Source organism: Leiobunum rupestre, chromosome 9 (assembly GCF_980474605.1).
Source record: "Leiobunum rupestre chromosome 9, qqLeiRupe1.1.hap1, whole genome shotgun sequence".
Lineage (NCBI taxonomy): Eukaryota > Metazoa > Arthropoda > Arachnida > Opiliones > Sclerosomatidae > Leiobunum > Leiobunum rupestre.
In genome coordinates this window covers 15,478,598-15,497,881 of record NC_143392.1, presented here as the reverse complement: position 1 = coordinate 15,497,881, position 19,284 = coordinate 15,478,598, and the positions used below count along the sequence as shown (strand labels likewise).

Sequence of the window (19,284 nt, the reverse complement as noted above, 5' to 3'; positions counted from 1 at the left end):
AAAATTTAATTTAAATTTGCAAATTTTTGCGTACTGTATTTGACAGTATTCACTTTTGACTGTTTGTTACTGTTTTAACAGCATGAATTTATTATAAAGTTATAATTTTAAACGTTTCATTTTACGTAAAAGAACAAAATGGTACAAAATGGAAACCTAGTTAAACCACAATATTAAGGTAATCATAAAAGATCTTAAAAAGGATAACTTCATATTTTTTTCTAAAACGGTAGTATAAAAAGAGATTTTATATATAAATATATTGTATCTTTAAAACCGCCGTCATCGAAACGAGTACAAGCAGCAACTCGGAAAGATTTATATCTTTTTCAGTCTCGAGATCGGCCCAGTTCCTTTTTTTATCTGAGCCCTCAAAAATGGATCTAAAATAAGGTAGCACTCCAATATTCCAAAGCGTACGGAAAATCTCCTTCATTGGGGTAGTAAGCCTTAAGCTTCTCTTTTCAAATATACTTGGCGATCAAGAGGCGTATAAAGAAAGCCCAATTTCTATTAAAAGCCTGGAAGAAGCCAGGAAGCGATATAGAATGGATTTTTGTTATTCCGTTTTTCTTCAGAAGCGACCAGGTACTAGAGTCTCGATTTTCCTAAAAAATCGATTTGTAAATTATGCTTTGAGATGCTTTCACCTAAATATATTGATAAACATATTGGTAATCAAATCAAGACGGTGGGAGATCGGATTCGATAAGTACGAAGAGGAGAATGGAAAGATGATATTTTCCCAGCGAAGCGAATGGATGTTGAAACGCACTCGTCTTGGCGAAATCGCCGGAGCGAGTAATGAGTGGTTTTCAAATAAGCGACTAAATTAGGAGGAAAATAAAGCTTCCGGTTTGTTTGTCTAATCAATTCAAAGGGTTGCTTCGATTTTACGGGAAGTACTTCAATAGTTTATTTCTAGGGTTTAGCCATTTTAACGAGTGTACTCGAAAATAAAATTTTCGTCCAAAGTTATTTTAGTGGTACTTTTAAAGAATATTTAAAAATGCTTATCAAAGATTGTTGATTTATATTGAATGGTCGATTCCCATTGTTTGGGGGATTGTTGAGAAACGTTATACCGCGAAGTTCGTGTTTCAGGCTACATAGGATCTTCGGAGAATCAAATGATGCTAGAGCAGATAACACGAGACTGTAACGTAATCGGATTTCGATGTTACGACAACTTCTATTCTTTACTTAAGAATGGAGATATTTCAGAGGCCAATACAAGTGTGGTTCGGCTCGAAAATTGAATGCGCTAGCATAATGGTATTGAAATTTGGGCTAATTACTTGTAAGCTCGTGTCATTTAAGCTAAATAAAACCCCGTAACTGGTCAAAACAATTCAATACAAAGCATGTTCATCCGATGCTTCGCTTATAAAGACTGGAAATTAGTACTACCAGAAGTATATAATATATGCATCCTCCTATATTAATTTGAAACATGTATGGTCCCAGTGATTTATGAAAACACATTTCGGAAGTTTAAATCTAGGAGCAGCAAACACAGCACCCCACACAAGGAGAACGCAACCCGTCAGAAGTCGTGCATTTTCTTGTGTACAGTTTTCATTGGTTAGACGCTTTAGCGCCTGCTGCCGTCGGAAGGGGAAAATTCAGAAATTGTCTTCCCCTTTCCGTAAAACGTCCAGCGTAAAGGCTCGTCCAATGAAATTTGTACACGACACTCCGTTAGCGTGTTTAAAGGCTAGCTGCGTTCTCCTTGTGTTTGTTGCTCCTAGTTTAAATATATATATATATATAGGGATTTATTTAAACTATTTAATAGACGCTCAAATTAAACCTATTCAGTGTTTTTCCTAGAAGTAGTAATACAGAGAGCCAGGAAATATAAAAGCGTGATATTTTAAAACGGGCGCTGCTAAATATTTCAAAATAGAAGGGCTCGTTCAATTTCGCAGAAAAAAAAACACTTTCGCCTTACAAATAAAACTAACATTAGCACGTGACTATCTTTTTCAGCGACTCGCGCATGCGTGTAGGGGAGGAAAGGAAAAGAGAGAGCGACATTTATTGAAGCGCCTATTGAAGAATAAATAAGTAGTGTAATTTTTATATTTTACATCGTCAAGCGTAGTATTACACGTGTTTAATTTTGAGCCGCATTGCGGTGTATGCTTCCGCGTTTGGTGGGAAAATATCTTTAGCCCGCGATGGTACATGTTTCTCGTATGAATTATATTATATATTTCTGGTACTACCAAATCCGCCTATATATATATAAAAACGTTAAAAGTTATAATACATAAAAGGGAAAATAATTTACATTAGACATTAGTAGGTCAAGAAAATGTAAAAATCGTGAGATAAAATTAGCGCGTTAAACATCAACCAAGGCGAAAAATACCCCAACAAATCTACACATATACGAATACAAAAAAATGGAAAATAATGACAGTTATTTTATCCTCTAGACATTCACTCTATAATGACGATTTTTTTTATAGAAAAAACTGAAGACCGACGCTTCTTTACGATTGTGGGTAAATTCTTTTGAAGAAAGCTAAAATATTTCAACCTTAAAAAGTAATCAACTCATTTCATCCATTACGAAAAATCAAGATTAATATTCTTTTGGTCGCCATTATCACCTATTCCTTTCCTCAACAATGAAATATCATGACCTAAATGATGCGAGAAGCTTACGAAGACACGTGAAAGAGCAAAGCGCTCGAATACAACAACGGCGGATTTTTTTCGAGCCCTTGAAATTTGAAAGAAAAAAAATGAATTCAGGCAAGGTAAATCTTATAAGAACCGTAAATTCGAATTCCCATCTTGTGCCAAATTTTAAATTGGAACAATAATTAGATCAGATCTACCGATGGAGATATTTGCGAGACACATTATTGTTATTCACCCGATGCGGTTTAGATAAAAGTGATTTAAAATCGGCATTTTAAAATATTCGAAACGTTTTAAATGGAAAATACTTCGGTACCGATTGCCAAGAATCCGTGTTGAGAATTTGAAGGAACATTACCGCGTAGCGTTAGACGCGCAAACCGGATCATTTTATTTTATGGTAATGTATATTAATGACAGTATAGATGGTATAATTAAAATTCGGAGAATGTCTTTATAACTTCTGCTTTCGTTTCTTCAATTCTTTAAAACAGTCACGGTGTAATTATTTCATAAATTGAATATGGATTAAGTAATTTAACCGGTATATGGATTGCGCTTTAAAAGGCAGGGTTTGGGTAAAATCTACCGGGATTTCGGTGATGGATGTACGGCAGGTGACAAGGAAGCACGTGGTGATTTGTAATGAAATACAGAAGTTTGCTCTACATCCTTGATTTTAATAGATTATATTACATCGGCAGAATGCAAATTGTTTCCAATAAAGATAAAATTTGTCGGGAACAAGGAAAAAATGAAAATTTTGTTATCGAAATTTACACGTGGATTTCATACAGTAAGTAAGTAATTTGATACGATCTGAAATGTAGATTCTACAGACTTCAAAAAGTCTTTAGAAAGTCTATAGGGTTTTCGATATTTTACAGAGTGCTCTATAAATTTTTCTGTAGAACTGGTTTCACAATTTCAATTGGTTTAAAAAAATATACAGAAATTTATTAAGATTCTATAGAATTACAATTTTAATGAATTTATACAGACAACAATAGGTGTTTCTATAAAATAAAACAATAAAAATTTTAAGTATTAAAGCAGTTATTTAAGTGCTTTACTTGCGCGCGAGTTTTTCACGCGGGTTTCAAAATCCGAAAGGTCTCGCGACTGCAGCGCGTACTCTCTACCTTCAAGAGCTACAGTTAAGTGACGTGGACAAAACATTATCACATGACCTCCCGTATTTTATAGAAACACCTTAGATAAATATATCTTTGAGCTTACAGATTAGGTTACTGATGTCAGTCAAAACCTAGAACCGGATATAGTAAACTAATAGTTATATTCTACAAAGATTCTTACTTTTGTGGTATTGCTAAATTCTTTAACAAATAACAAATCATTTAATCTATAGTGCAACTTAAATACTACTATGGATGAAGGATCTAAATAAGCAAAACATTTAATCTCATTAAAACCGAAAACTTAATTAGTCATTTGAGTTTCGCAAATAATATATTTTAACATTATTATGTCCTTAGCAAATAAATTAATGAGAGTGGAAATTAAACTGTTTGAAAGAATTCGATTAGCGTGGCGCAAAAAGGAACTGAAAACAGAAATTAGAAAAATAAAGGTTAAACTATTTGTCGAGGAATTTCCAACTTAACGCGTGAAATGATTAGGGAAACTAATTATCTAGGGTACGGGGAGGGGAATAGGGGGTTTGCAAGGGTATATACAATTAGTAAACGGCCCTTGAATAATTGCCGAATCAAATTTACGAATGCGCGGTTTCCAATATCGATATTTCATTTAGAATTAATATCAGGGACAGAATAAATTATTTATCCGTTGCCGGAAGCGAACGTTATTATAATGCTGATCAAAATTCAGCGGGTAATTGTATTAAGCAGACTTTGAATTAAGAGATAGAGAGTGGAAGACCGGTATCTTTGGGCGAGATATACCGGTATGGGTATTATTGAACTTTATTATAAAGGAATTTTAAACGTATTTTGATTTAGAAGAACATTAAAAAAAAGTTGTGAATCTAGTAAAGTAACCTATAACTTTATCTATCTAGACTTTGAGGAGTTTCATACAAGTTTATGGCATTATTTTGATTTTAATGTGGTTTTTAGAATGTAAATTATGACCCTTGCGCCGATAGCGAAGCTATTAGTATAGAATTCGGTGTACTTTGTCCAGAATGCATTTGGATTTACCCGAGGGTTCGATTTTGGGTATATTAGTTGACCGCTTTGTTAACATTAAATTCGTACTAATTTCTTATCGAAACAAGGTGGCAAAGTTTAAACAAATGGGAATTAAAAACCTATAAGACCAAGTTTGTCTGATTTATAAATTAATTTGATCAAATATTTTTTTAATCGTTGATTTAAATCGACTATGTAAATACATAAAAAATGAAAAAAAGTAGTTTTTGATTTGATTCAAATTCAGAGCTCACTAAATTACAAGTAGTAATTAAATTTAATTAAGATTAAATAAATATTTAGTTTACATTACCGCTGAATGCAAATTATGAAATAAATTTGCCAAAATGTCAAGAAAATCCCAAAATCAATTTAAATGAAATAAAAATAAAAATATTGTTTTTGATTTAAATAAAATCAGCAGCTCTTGTATAAGACAAACCAAAATATATAGTTAAGGGGGAAGACTACTGTGGCCATTGTCTACTTTCGCGCTATTTCAAGCTGAACTCTTTTAATTTGGTATTTTAACTTATAAAATTAATATTTACGTGTAGAACAGCCTCTTTTTTAGTGCCTAAAATAATTTTTACAATTTTAAATTTAAAAGTAATTAAGTTATTACGTTTTAATTCGAACCCCCGGAGCTAAACAAGTTGGGTAAGCGCTCAAACTACCCTTTAGTTCGAACCTTATATCTCGTTAACTATTAATATTAGAATTATCAAAACTATTTTAAGCACTAGACGAAGGTTCAGCCCAATAAGAAAAACATAATTCAATTATGTGATCGTTAAAACAGAAACTTTCAGCTTGAACGCAAAAGAGGCTTTTACCGTATTCTTGCCCCTTAAGCCTTTGAAACAGTCAAATTGCTTATTTTCAACGCCACTTGAAATTTGACTATAAACATAAGTATAGCTACGGAAGAGAAAAAAAAATAAATAAAAGGAAAAATATTCTCCGTCATAAAAGCGTGTGAAAATTATCGGCTTCTAAAATTACACCCACGCAAATTTCGCGGGAAAAAATATTGTCCATTAAAACTACGAATTTTTTCCCCAATAGTAAAAGCTATTTTGAAAGTTACTCGCAATGTGTTTAACCTCAAAAGTCGTACCGACCACGAAACTTAACTAATCGAAAGGGCAAAAGCGGTGAGAGTTAAAACCCCATAAAGGCGGCAGTTAGAATCGTCGGGGGTTCGAAGGGGGTTCGAAGGGGGTCCCGGAAGGGTTACAAAAGAGGGAGGGGTCCCTTCGAGTGATTAATGAGATTTAGATCCCGATTTAGTGGATGGACGATGGCGCAGCAGCGTCCGTTAACGATGCGAAGTAAACGTACGAGTCTCTCCGTCGAATCATTATTAAGAAAAGGGAAATGACTGCGGAACTGAATGATCAAGAGCTTAATTGCTGCCAACCAAATAAACCATTCTAGCGGATGGCTGGAGGCTTGATGAGCGCCATCTATATACGCATTTTTCGCTACGCATTACGTCAAAGTCAAATTCGCCTGTAAATGCGCGGCATTTTCCATTTATGTACCGCGATAAGTACATTTTCAGATAGCTCAAATTTTACTCAACGCGTTATCGTATTCAGTGAAACAAGAAGTACCGTAGCGGTACGACACGGAGTTCAAGACCATCTAATTAGGACCGAAAAGAGAGGGGAAGACAGTACAAATTATAAGTGCCCGGCTTTGAGCAAACAAAGTACACTCAGGGGCGGACTTAGGCATGGTTTTTATGGGCTGCAGCCTAGGGTCCCATTCAATCTAAAAGCCCCCTTCACGATCAAAATATAAATAAAAACCATTTAAATTAAAAATTTAAAAGGGGTAAAATAAAAGAAATTTTTTACAAAATGGTGAATTAGTCGTCACGACTAACCCAAAGTTGTGTAGGCCACAAACAGTGTTAGTACAGTGGACCCAAAGTTACTCTCTATCATGGGCCCTGCATCTATCTATAATTCTAAATGATTAACCTGTGTCCATTTTTTTCGAAATATGCGCGTACCACTGGCATATAATGGTAAATAACAGTAATTTCGTAGATAATGAAAAATAAAGGTAAATATTGTGGAAAGGAAAAGAAAAATTGGTTAATACCACGTAATCATTCATAAACAGTGGGAAAATGAAAATTTTGTCTTTTAAAATTTTTGCACGTAATTTTTATTTTTATATCTCACGTCACAATGAATAATTGACAAATATCAATTTAAATTTTATTTCAAAATAATTATTGGTTAATTTAATATTCACCATTTTCTACCATATTTACCACTTATCGTATTTTATACCATAACGTTATTGGCCATTATTTAGCGCACAATTTACCACCCGTTTAAATACTACACTTCACCAACTGTTTAATATTCAATATGCTAGGAAAAATAACTTTTCCTTACATATCAAACCGTTAAAACAATAAGAAATGTACTCCAAAAGATCTATTTTTATAAAATAGCTTATGAATAATATTTCCGAAAGATAATCGGAACCTAAGGCTTCGTGTCGCCTCTCTGTTCCTTTTTGTCAGCCAAAAATGAGAGAGTGCGCGGAAGCATCCTCCAGTGAAGCGTGATGCGTGCAGCAACGCCACCAGATTCATAAAGACCGTAAGAAGGAGAAGATACATTTTGATATTTCCCTGGTCTACTTCTCTCCGCAGTTCCTGCTTCTGCCAACCGTATCAGAGGCCTATTTTAGGCTACTATTTTTACAAACACGTACATTATTGAACCCAACTTTCCCCGCGAAATACTTCCAAAAAGAAGCGTAAATGAGATACGTTAAAACGCTTAAAATAGTGAGATATGTTCATTATAATATATATTTTTATTGGAACATTTCAAAGGCTAAACTTAGCACTGAAGTTTAGAAACACGCATCTCTTTTTCTAAAGGTCGGTGATGGTTAACTTTTACTCAATAGATAAACCTCTCAAAATTATTCGTAAAACGTTTTGATCAAGTAATTTATATTTCGGTATTATCCGATGAATTTTTTGATAAATTTGTAAAATTAATCGGAAAAACGACGTTGTTTTCGATAAAAAGCTCAAATTTTACGAATAATACATGTTTTTTAATCATTTTCCGAAACATTAACCGGTAAATTTCTTTGTTTACATTTTTTCCCCGAAAAAAATCAATTTAATCATGGATAATGATTAACCGTCCCCGACCTCTATCTTTTTCTCAGTTGTTTATTTGATATCTTGCTTTGATTTCTATAAAACAACCCTAACGAAAATGACTTGATAAAATGTCCAATTTTGAATCTATATAACACCAGTTTGAATCAAATTCTGTTTGGGAATAAGTATATAAATATAACATATCGATTAAGTTGAATTTGCATATGCCCAATTTGGGATATATTTTTGGAATCAAATTTGATCCACCATTTTTGAAAGGGTCGTTAAGAACAAACAGGTCATTTCAAAGACGCGCTAGTAATATCATAATTGTGGTGTTTATTTAAAGGAAGTACCCTTTGTTTAGTTAAAAACTGTATTTAGAACTGCGACATTGGAAGGTATTTGCGCTCACGGCCCAGTTATAAATAAAGTTTTTACTTCAGTTCCTTATATACAATTATGACATTAAAATATTTGTGCAAATTTCAACGTCAGTAATGTCAAATATTTGAGCATATTCGAGAAGAATCCACGAAGAAAAGCGTACTTAATATCAAAACCCAAATTCCATCGCGAGCGGCGAACAATCATTTATTAGCCACACATTCCTGGAATTAGTCACGACTCGGACCCGGTGAAATATATTGGTCAATAGGTCCCTGGGGAAAACGAAAGGATTGGAATCCACGCCTGCTCAGCGTGAGGTGCCTTTTACGCGTATCAATTTGAAGAATTATCAAGGAAGCCGAAAAGGTATATCGGTATTACGCGAGACGAGCAAACTTTCGCCAAATTTTCTTTTTTCTCTCATCAACATATTTGATATATACCCCGCTTTTGATATTTGGCCCAACAGTCAAAACTTGGATAGCTCGAAGGTATTCTGTAAAACCTGACAAACGCTGAATACGAGGCACTCCCAAAAACCCGCGCGTCGAAGAGAAATTCAATAGGATTTAGGAACGCGGTCAACAAAATAACGCGTAAAGAATATTGGAAACCCCTTTCTCTACGCGCCGCGCGCAATTTTAATTTCCCTTTCGTAGCTTAGTTCAAACGAAAACTTCGCAGCCTTGCTCGGAGCAAAACAGGAATTTACCTTTTTTTTAAAATTGCGCCTCCAATTTTGGTTAGCCCAGTTTGTAAAACGCCATAAGTATTATTAAATTCATTGGACTCTTGATATTTATAGCTACGTACGCTTTCAAAAGCCCGTTTTCCGAAAATACCGTTTCATTTAGCGAAACGCGAAACGCACTTCATTTACTTTAAGTACGAGGGAAAATGAAGCGGTGTAAATATAGAAAGTGATTCTTTTTCGCGGTTATTCGCGGAACGTGATCGCCGCTTTTATATATACCGGTGACGAGATATAGTTAAGCCTTGGGCGACTTAGGCCTCGTCCAGAACGCGTCCGAAATATAGTATGACTACTCTGAGATATCTCTATAAATATAAAAGCTTGTCTACTTCGTCAGATATATTTACACGGTCGGGTAACGTTGTCGTCGGATTGAGAGGAACACGAAAAACCAATTAAATAAAAATCGGGAATCCTTTGTTGGAAGAAAAATGAAAGAGTTATTCGACCCCCTTTTATGCTTTCCCCCTTTTTGGGTCCCACCAGTTTCGAAACTCCTACTTCATAAAAACGCCTTTTATCGCGAATCAAAATCTTAAAATAACTCGAGCGATAAAAAGCTTTATAAGACGCTAAAAAAAATAAGATTCATTTCTGGCAAATTATTTCCACAATGGAATAAGCTACTAAAATGAATGGCTGCTACTAAAATGAATGGTTTCTTGAATACGGATACAGCACGAGGAAAGTACAAATATATATAAACACTTAAACGGGGAGCTAAAAGGTAAACAATCCACTAAAACGGAATATGGTAAAACTTTTAGAGGTAAATGAAACCCAAAGCCATCGAACCTGAAAAGGGTGGTAATTACAGGCACCCAAAACCTCAAATCAATAATAATATGCATCATTTTACACGATAAACCAGGCGACTTAAGGAATTTTTAGTTCAGTTTCGTTACAGTCGTTCGATTCGTCATAGAACTGAGAGTCCGAGTGTCGGTACCGCGGCACGTATGGAATGCGCCCACGAATGATCAAATTTCTTTTCGCGGGAAATATAAGACACGTTCGAAAGTCCCCCACCTTTGGGTGTGGTCTATTGTACAGCGACTGAAATCTCAACGGAAAAAATGTATACATATAATAGGTTATTAAAAATTTAACGGCTAACGGTGGGCAAGCGCGTAACGAGAAACCCATGTACCCAAAAATTCCATTTTGAAAGAGTTAGCGACCGAACGGAATTGGGTACCCTACAATTAACAGTTCGATAATTTTTAATAGAAAATTGGGGATAAGAGTTTCCGTTTTGGAGTGTAAATATATTGTTTTTTAACGTGTCACTGAACTCGAATTCGTACCAGAATTTGTATCTCTTCGAAACTTCAACAGGGGTTATTAAGATTGGGCACGCCTCGTATCATTTACGCGAATACTTAAAAAATACAGCCCAGCCCAACAAACGCATTATACAAGTCACTAGAAAGATAAATTCGTAAAAACAATGTTAACTGAGATTGAAAGCGTTGAGGGAAGAAGGCCGCCAATAGCCTTCGATGGTAGTAACAGGTAAGGGTGAGTCTTCTAGTATAATAAAGTGATTGCCTAACGTTTAGGGCATTTTGGACGTTTTTTCTTCTTAATTTAGGCCATACACACAGATGCCCGCTGAACTTGTTTCGCGGTAACTGTGAAATCACGACTCGAAACGTCAAGGAAGGTCGTGGGAGGGTACAGTTTACTAGCGTAACTTCTTTCAAACTTACTGCACTGACCTATAAGCGATTTCGATAGTGAAACGATTTACTTTTGAAAGTAAGTTTGAGCTAACAGCCCTGATTTTTACCGCTCTCAGTTATTTAAACAAACAAAGGGGTAGCTTTTTTGCAGGGAGGGGGCACGAAATATTTAATAAGGTAAGGGAATTTTCCCACCTTTTCAATTTTTGAGAATCGGTTATATCTTACGAAATAGCGACGTTGAAGAATAACTGCCAATTAGGTGGTATATATGTCAGCGTGAAAATTCTTTTCTTTTAACGAAGTGTCCGAAATTCCGCGTCAAGAAGGATTTTATTTCTATAGCCCGTTGAAAGAAAACAATGAAGATATATATATTGGAATATTTTTCTTCATTTATTGTTTCGCTTGACGTACATTTCATTCGTGGATACGCTAATTAGTGGCTCGAGAATGTGAGAAAAAATGGAACGTTTACTTTCTTATAGATGGCAAGTTTAAGGAACTTGTTTTGGGAAATCTCGCTTTCAATCAATAGGTTAATGTTTTGGGGATAAATATTTACAAAAATATATTGAAGCTAAGTGTTTTGAAGAATATAATTGGTCTAAAGGAAATATCTTTAACAAAAATTATCTAACACAAAGGCATTCTATACAGGTATTTTACATAGTGGTTGGAGTGGTTAGCACTCTCATCTGGCTTGTTGCACTCTGGGCCGGATTAAGACTTTATGGGGCCCTAGGCCCAAGTTAATTTTGGTGCCCCCTTTCAATTCCTCAATTTATAATTGAGAAATGGAAGGAAAATTCATTTTGCTGCCAGATTTAGTATGTCGTCAGGGGCTATACGGCAGTCCGTCAGAGAATGTGACAATCAAACGTTTTTGGTTCATAGGGGTGGACGCATTTACTAAAATTACTCTGGAAAATATTTTGTGAAAAGCAAATGATTAAAGTTTTGTACTTTTATTTTTTCCGAACCCTTTTGGTGCCCCTTGTAGGCTTGGTGCCCTAGGCCCAGGCCTATTCGGCCTATTGGTTAATCCGGCCCTGGTGGCACTGGGTGAAAACTCGGAACAACTCTTTCAGCGTGGAGATTGCAAGTTCTCTTCTCTAAAGGGGTTTTCCTCGAGTTTTGGATTTACCCTTTCCATAAGAGCTTTTTGAGGTTAACGGTAATATAGTTAGTGTAGGAAGCTGTTGGCTCGCGTGGCATAAAGGGCTGATCACCACCCTCCTATACGCAGTATAACCCGGCCGCTCGAGTTGATAGCATTAAAAGTCACTCGATAACTTTGGTTTAAGGTGGGGCCTTGGGTATTAGCTTAGCTGATTATTATTATAAAAACAACTAATGATTAATTTAATTTCCGTTTTTCATTTCTTATTTAGATTACGTCCCTCCTAGATCGATCAAGAACTGTATAAGAAAAAATCTATTCTAAGTTTTATTTTTTAATTTATTTTTGCGCATTTAGAACGCGTGATACCAGTATAGCTCGCCTTTGAAATAAATATATTAAATTTATCAACAAAGTTTTAATGTGAAGACTTAATAATCGAAAATAGTCGTTCTTGCAGTGAAATGTAATTTCTGTTTTGCGTGATATCTTTATGTATTGAGTGTCAGATTAACTAATTATTTTGCAGAATTATCGGGTATTATAATAGGCTCAAAATGTTCTGTGTTTTTGTGCTTTGTCCAAACTTGACACTTATCCAAAAAAGTAGAAATTTTATCAATAAATCAATTTTCTTTCCTGTGGAGGTTTGGGTTCAATAATAATAATTAGCTAGGCTAATACTGCGACTTACAATGCCATTAATTCATGTGGACGGGTTACAGATGAGTAGGATGGTGGTGCCCAGCCCTTCATACCACGTGAACCAACAGCTCACTACACTAACTATTTTATGGAAGGGGAAACCGAAGAACTCGGGGGAAAACCCCTTAAACCAGTGGGGAGAGAACTTGCAAACTCAACGAGGAAGGAGTTGTTCCGAGTTTTCACCCAGTGCCACAAGCTGGGATCGCACCCGGCTCCTCTTGCTGCGAGGCGAAAGTGCTAATTACGGAAAATCTATAACATACTTATCAAAAACGCCAATTAAATATTTTTTTAAATAGTTTGTTTGGCACGGAATTTTATTTAGAAATTTAATAATAGTTTCGTCATCGTTTATCTGGTATCAGCTGTTAAACATCTCACCAAGTCCACATTAAAAGTGGATCGATCTTTTCTCGCTAGTCCCATCCCAGTTACTTACTTTCTAAAAGTATATTTATGAACGATATTTAAAAAATTACATCTATGTCTTACAGCAATGACAGTGAAAAAGCAGCCTTAAGATATATACTCTCAGAGAGTACACGCATCCGGTCTCCACAAATATCAGTTTCATCTAAAAAGGGGGAAGGGGGGCCCAGCGGATAGTTTATATTTTCTTCTAAACGTACTTCTGTCTAGCTCGCTTTAAAATGAAATATTAAGTTCATTTATAGCGAAGAAAAAAATAAATGTACAAGGCTGATAATAAATTATTTTCAAATCAAAGCAGCGAAATATATTTTACGAAATGAAAACTAGAAATATTCTCGTTTGGAGAGATAGCGTTTTTTTATCCACGGGGTACTTAAAGAATTAATTGACGGAGTTGTTTCAGAAACGGATGCGGTATATATTTTTGGTAAGAGGTACAAAAATACACTCCCCTCTCCGAACTTCTTAGCTCGAATATAGCCCAGTGGGTGTTCTATTCGAAGCGGATTGTCCCCATTCGAGGTAAAAAGGACCTCTTTAAAGTTCCGAGATAAAAGTAACAGCAATCCAATTACCAAATCTTTTAACATTATATCTCTCCGCGTTCGCGTAATCCTTTGTTAGCGAGTCTCTATATCGAACAACGCCATCTAGGAACTATTTTAACTACCTCTTTTAAAAATATATAAATTGCTTTTGTATCGCCTTTAAACAATTACCCATTATGAATTATCCTATAATGATATTCACGGGGAAAGTCGAGAAATTATTAATAACCACGATTTTTCCGTTTTATTTTTAATTTATAATACCTGAATATAGGAGTTATTTTAATTGTATTTACAAAAGCGTAAACTGGAAAGGAAAATTATTTTTAATTGCTTTTAAACGTTCATAATTTAAGTTGGAAGTATTTTTCGTATCTATCGCGTTTTATTTTATTCGCAAAGGTTGTAAATTTAGACGGGGCTTTGGGGGTTTTATCTTGTCAAGTTGAGATAGCTATGTGGGTATTAACTCTATAGATTCTAGATTCGCTTGAATAGCCGAGTATTTAGAAGAAATTCTACCCGAAGATCATTTCCTCTTGCTAATGTCTAAGGTCATATCAATTGAGGTCTTTCGACTGAAAAAAAAAAGAGTTTCTTAAAACAACAGAGACTGTAAGAACGACGTTATCCGATAAAATACGAAAATGTTAATTTTTTTTACAGTTCTTAACGAAAATATTGGCAGTTTTTCCCGCTTTAAAATCGCGCGGGGAAAAAACTGAATCAATTCGGGACAATCTGATAACTTTAGGTTTTTATTAGAGTATTTGCTCTCGATAAAATAAGGCGAAAATATTTAGGTTTCAGTGTTTATCGATATAATATCTCCACGTTTAAATACCTGTCACCCTTTCAAATAATTTAAATCCAATTTAATTTCGATGGAATAAGAACGCGAAAAGCAAAACAATAAATTTCAATTTTATTGCCTCTTTCAAAACACGGTTCAGAATAATTTTCGACTAATCCCAATAATGTAAAATAGAGAGGTTAAGCCATGGCTCGAAAACGTGTACCGGGAACTTTTCGGTGTGTAGATGTACCTCTGTGGGTACAATACGTACCATTTACAAAATTACCTATACACGTTTTTTGAACATTGCATTAACCTCTCTATTATTAGGGAATTCTAGAGGTCGGGGACGGTTAATCATTATCCATATTTAAATTGATTTTTTTCGGGGGAAAAATTTAAACAAAGAAATTTACCGGTTAATATTTCGGAAAATGATTAAAAAACATGTATTATTATTAATTTACAAATTTATCAAAAAAATAATCGTATAATACAGAAATATAAATTACTCGATCAAAACGTTTTACGAATAATTTTGAGAGCTTTATCTATTGAATAAAAGTTAAATATACTTTAAAATTCGATAATATTTTAATAATTTTTAATATTTTCGTGTTCAAATTTAATAATATTTAAACAATTCTTAATATTTTCGTGTTAAAATTCAACAATAATTAAACAATTCTTAATATTTTCCTGTTAAAATTCAATAATATTTAAACAATTTTTTATATTTTTGTGTTAAAATTCAAACGTATTTTAATAATTTTTTTTATTTTCGTGTTAAAATTCCATAATATTTTAATAGATTTTTAATATTTTCGTGTTAAAATTCAATAATATTTTAATAATTTTTAATATTTTCCTTTTAATGTTATTATATGTCGCTAGCTAAATAATCGCGATAATTTTTAGATTGCTTACAGTCAAACGTGGACTCGTGTCATCGAGAAAAAACATTTCGTTACTTTAGTTTTAAAAAGTCGTAACTTTACCTATAATGTAACCCAAATTACGACTTTTTTCAACTAAAGTGTCGATTTTTCTTTTATAATAATAATAATCAGCTATGCTAATACCCAAGACACCACCATCTATCGACTTTTAATGCCATTAGTTCAGGTCGCCGGGTTATACTGCGTAGGAGAGTGGTGGCAAGCTCTTCGTGCCACGCGAGCATGACATTTACTATTACCGTTAACCTCTACAAGTTTTTATTTAAAAGGGAAATCAAACATCGTGGAAAACCCCTTTAATCAGTTTAAATACTGCTTGACTTAAATTGAAATATTTATTCACTTTCTGGCAAAAGATGGCGTTGTACATCACTAACGGTATTGGCTCCTTTAATTTAATAAAGGAAAATATCACTATAGTGTTCCGTAGCGCCATCTTTTGCATAGAAAATATAAAAATCGTTTATTCCCATTCGACCGAAATCCCATTCGACCGAATCCCATTCGACCGAATCCCATTCGACCGAAAGAATTTTAAAATGTAGCCCAATTGGCGGGGTGATTTGGTATTTTATTTATAAGGTATGTACTATCGAAGATCCATGTTTAGGTTAGGTTAGGTTAGGTTAGAGTTGGTTAAGTTTACTATTTCAGTTTTGGTTCAGTTACTTTTCTTGACTAGGTGAAGATAAAAATATAATTCATGCTCATTCCATTTTATTTTCAAATAAATGCATAGTACAAGGATATTAAAATGGCTATCCGCTCCATTGCAAACGACTTCAGTAACTAAATTGAAAACATAGCAAAAGCCAATTTATATAGCAGCGTTCGGTCGAATGAGACACATAAAAGCATTCGGTCGAATGGGACACATAAAAACCGCACGTTTCGGCGGAATTTGGTCGAATGGGACACCTCAAAAACTGCCTTCGGTCGAATGGGATTTCGGTCGAATGGGACTAAAGCATAAAAATATCCCTTATTATAAAATATAGTACTGGAAAACTTAAGTGTAATGTTTTTAAGATAATAAAGAAATTTAACGTACATATCAGCTAATACCAAAGGAAACTACTAGCCAATTACCGGTAACTGTCCAAGCGCGGGTCAACCGGATTCGAGGTAGGGGTGCAGGTGGTAGCCATTGCTATAATTAGTTTTTTAATAGAGGATATCGATTTAAGAAATAAGGGCAAAAAGACCGATAGGAGGAATAATTTAATAGATATCATCTTCGTCCTAGTTAGAAGATCTCCACGTTTTTCGTTATAAAATCACGTCTTGGCTCCGTTTTCGCGATTCGCTCGAGAAACGATAACTATCTCAATACTGGGGTGTATCACGTTGCCGGATGACCGTAACAATATATTTTGGAAAGTTAAAAAAATGTATCGAATATCGTGAGCGAACAATGGGAGCTAATAAGGGTTCCCCTTTATTTCAATTTTGCTAATGAATTTATATTCGGAAAACGCCGGAGAACCGGTTTCGACCGAAAGGGGTAATGCCGGCACCGGTTGTATCCGAAAATGCAGTTGGCCTCGATACTTTTTAATGACCGGCAGAAGACGTGAATTTAGCACCAAGGTCAACTTCGGAGTTCAAAGGGTAAAGGGATTAAGCAGCTGAACCATTCAGAATCTGCGGGAATTTGATGGGTTAGAAAGTTTCATCGAATAATGGCTTTAAACGTCACTCGTTGACTTAGGCCTAAGGTGGGGCCTTGGATATTAGCCTAGCTGATTATTATTATTATTATTATTATTAAGGTGTTTCCATAAAATTAAACCATAAGAAAATTAAATTTTAAAATGTTTTTATCCGCGTTACGGGCTTAAACTTTTCGTACTTTATTGCCACTCGCGTTTCGCACGTGGACTTCAAATTTCAAAATCTTCATCGACTCGAGCGCTTCATAATAATTATAGAAAATCATTTACATGACATCCCGTATTTTATAGAAACACCTATTGGGGGATCTTAAAATTCATTTTGCGCGTGAAAATACTCCGCCATGTTAGGGTATAAAAGCAGGTAAATAAGCCTGCTATGCCTCATAATGTAAAGGTACTGTCACGCGCAAAAACGTAATGTTGAAATCGGTCAATTAGCCATCAGATATAAAGTTAATTAATTATAAATGATCTATCCTCACGAAATTAAAACTTAGAGCAAGAACCTGCAGTAACCCCACTGTCTCGCCAGATGTTAAGTTAGAAGTTAAGAATAAATTTAAAATATAACTCAATTTCTTTTCATGGTCATACTTCAAGCACGGCCGAAATGACATGTAATTTAAGTCACGACCTAAATATACCTTATGCCATCGAAAACTCTAGGAAGATAATCAGAATAACAATTCTTCAAATCAGGAAGAGTTTGCGTCACAGAAAAAACAACAACAACACAATAGAAAAAAGAAGGGTATAGATTCTTACCTTGGCAGTTGACCGTGGCGAAGATGACCACAAGCAGGAAGAAAGTGGAAGTGACCAGCACTTCTGGACGCTCCATTTAAGAGCCTTTGTGGATTCGGGACGATATCCTTCAAGCTCATCAGCCGCTACGACACTTCCTCATGATTCCTGTCGTGCCAAACAATAAAAACGGGGAAATTAGAACCCACGGTACTCCGTCAAACGCGCTTAACGACAGTCGCACCAATTAAAAACAATCGTTTAAGAATAAATACCGCACGGCTAATTACTCTTTCGAGCGTTCACTCCAGTATATCGTAGATAAAACAAAACTAACCCTAATTTCTTGAAAAAGTAACGAAGATTCCCTCCATTATTAGAGCGCGAAACAAAAGGATCCAAAATACACGCAAACAGACGGAAAACAAATATTTGTTTATCGAAGTCTACAGAAACCGGTAGCCCGAGTAAAAACCGCGACAGTCGTCAACGCGCTCTCCCGGTTTCGATATTTTCTTTATGGCGCGTGAATGGGTTAGTGGCGTGTGTCACGCCGGTATAGTTTGGTTTACAATCCAAGGAACTTCAGTGCACCCCGTCTCTCCACCCAAAACTCGCGGAGTGAACTGAAAACCGGGGCAACCACGGAACGGGACGTGAAGAGGGAGAGTGACTACGAAAAATGAGGACATAAAAGAGCCCCGTGCACCCCCTCTTCCACGGCACTCTATTTTTGACGCACAAAACTGACTCACTGATATTCAATACACTGTGGCTCCCGTCCTCATCCGTAAACACCCCTCTTGGTGTTCTCAGTCTGGCGTACTTAACCCCCCTAATAACCGTCTATACCGTAGACTGTGGTAATCAAGAACAGATGGGGACATACCACGTGTACCCTTGAATATTAGGGTGAATGGTAGAGCGCTTCGTTACCTACGGGTGACATTTGGAGTGGAAATCAGCGGGTGACGAAAGCGTTTCTTATTGCCTTCCATGTTTAACTTCCTGTTTAGTTCTATATATAATTTTACACCCTCAAATCGTCGTCCAATCTAGGTTCTAGGAAGCTCTAAAAGATATGGAATTTACCTAAATACGTCGAAAATTGAATTTGCAAAAAGAGCGATTCGTCAAAATTATACGAAAGAGACTGTCAATATTTTAAACAAGGTAGCAATCATTTTGTATCTAGGCCCTTAGTCGCGTTGCAATACGGGATAATTTTGACAAACAAAATATCCGTCTGTAATTTAGAATTCACCAAAATGACGTACTTAGTTCGTTCCCAGGATAAGAACGAAACATATTTACAAGAAGAATTAAGGATATACAATTGACAAAGGAAACCTTGAAGTACCAGGTACCGGTTTTTATACGTATTTTCCTACACGACTGAGGTTGATGAATTACGCGCGTACCACTGCTACCATTTCCAAAATATTATTGTCCAGCTAACAAAGACTCTAAATTAAAATTCGTTACGTGAGAA

General features: G+C 35.2%; 1 protein-coding gene across 1 annotated transcript in view; it reads right to left on the bottom strand.

The window, feature by feature from the left end:
- Positions 1-17,907, bottom strand: part of LOC149926641 (protocadherin Fat 3-like) — a 45,494-nt gene extending 27,587 nt beyond the window's left edge. The window contains exon 1 of the mRNA XM_090158108.1: positions 17,814-17,907. Coding sequence (XP_090014234.1) covers positions 17,814-17,889 — 76 coding nt within the window. The 5' untranslated portion in view covers positions 17,890-17,907. The remainder of the gene's footprint in view (positions 1-17,813) is intronic.
- Between the last annotated feature and the right edge of the window lie 1,377 nt (positions 17,908-19,284).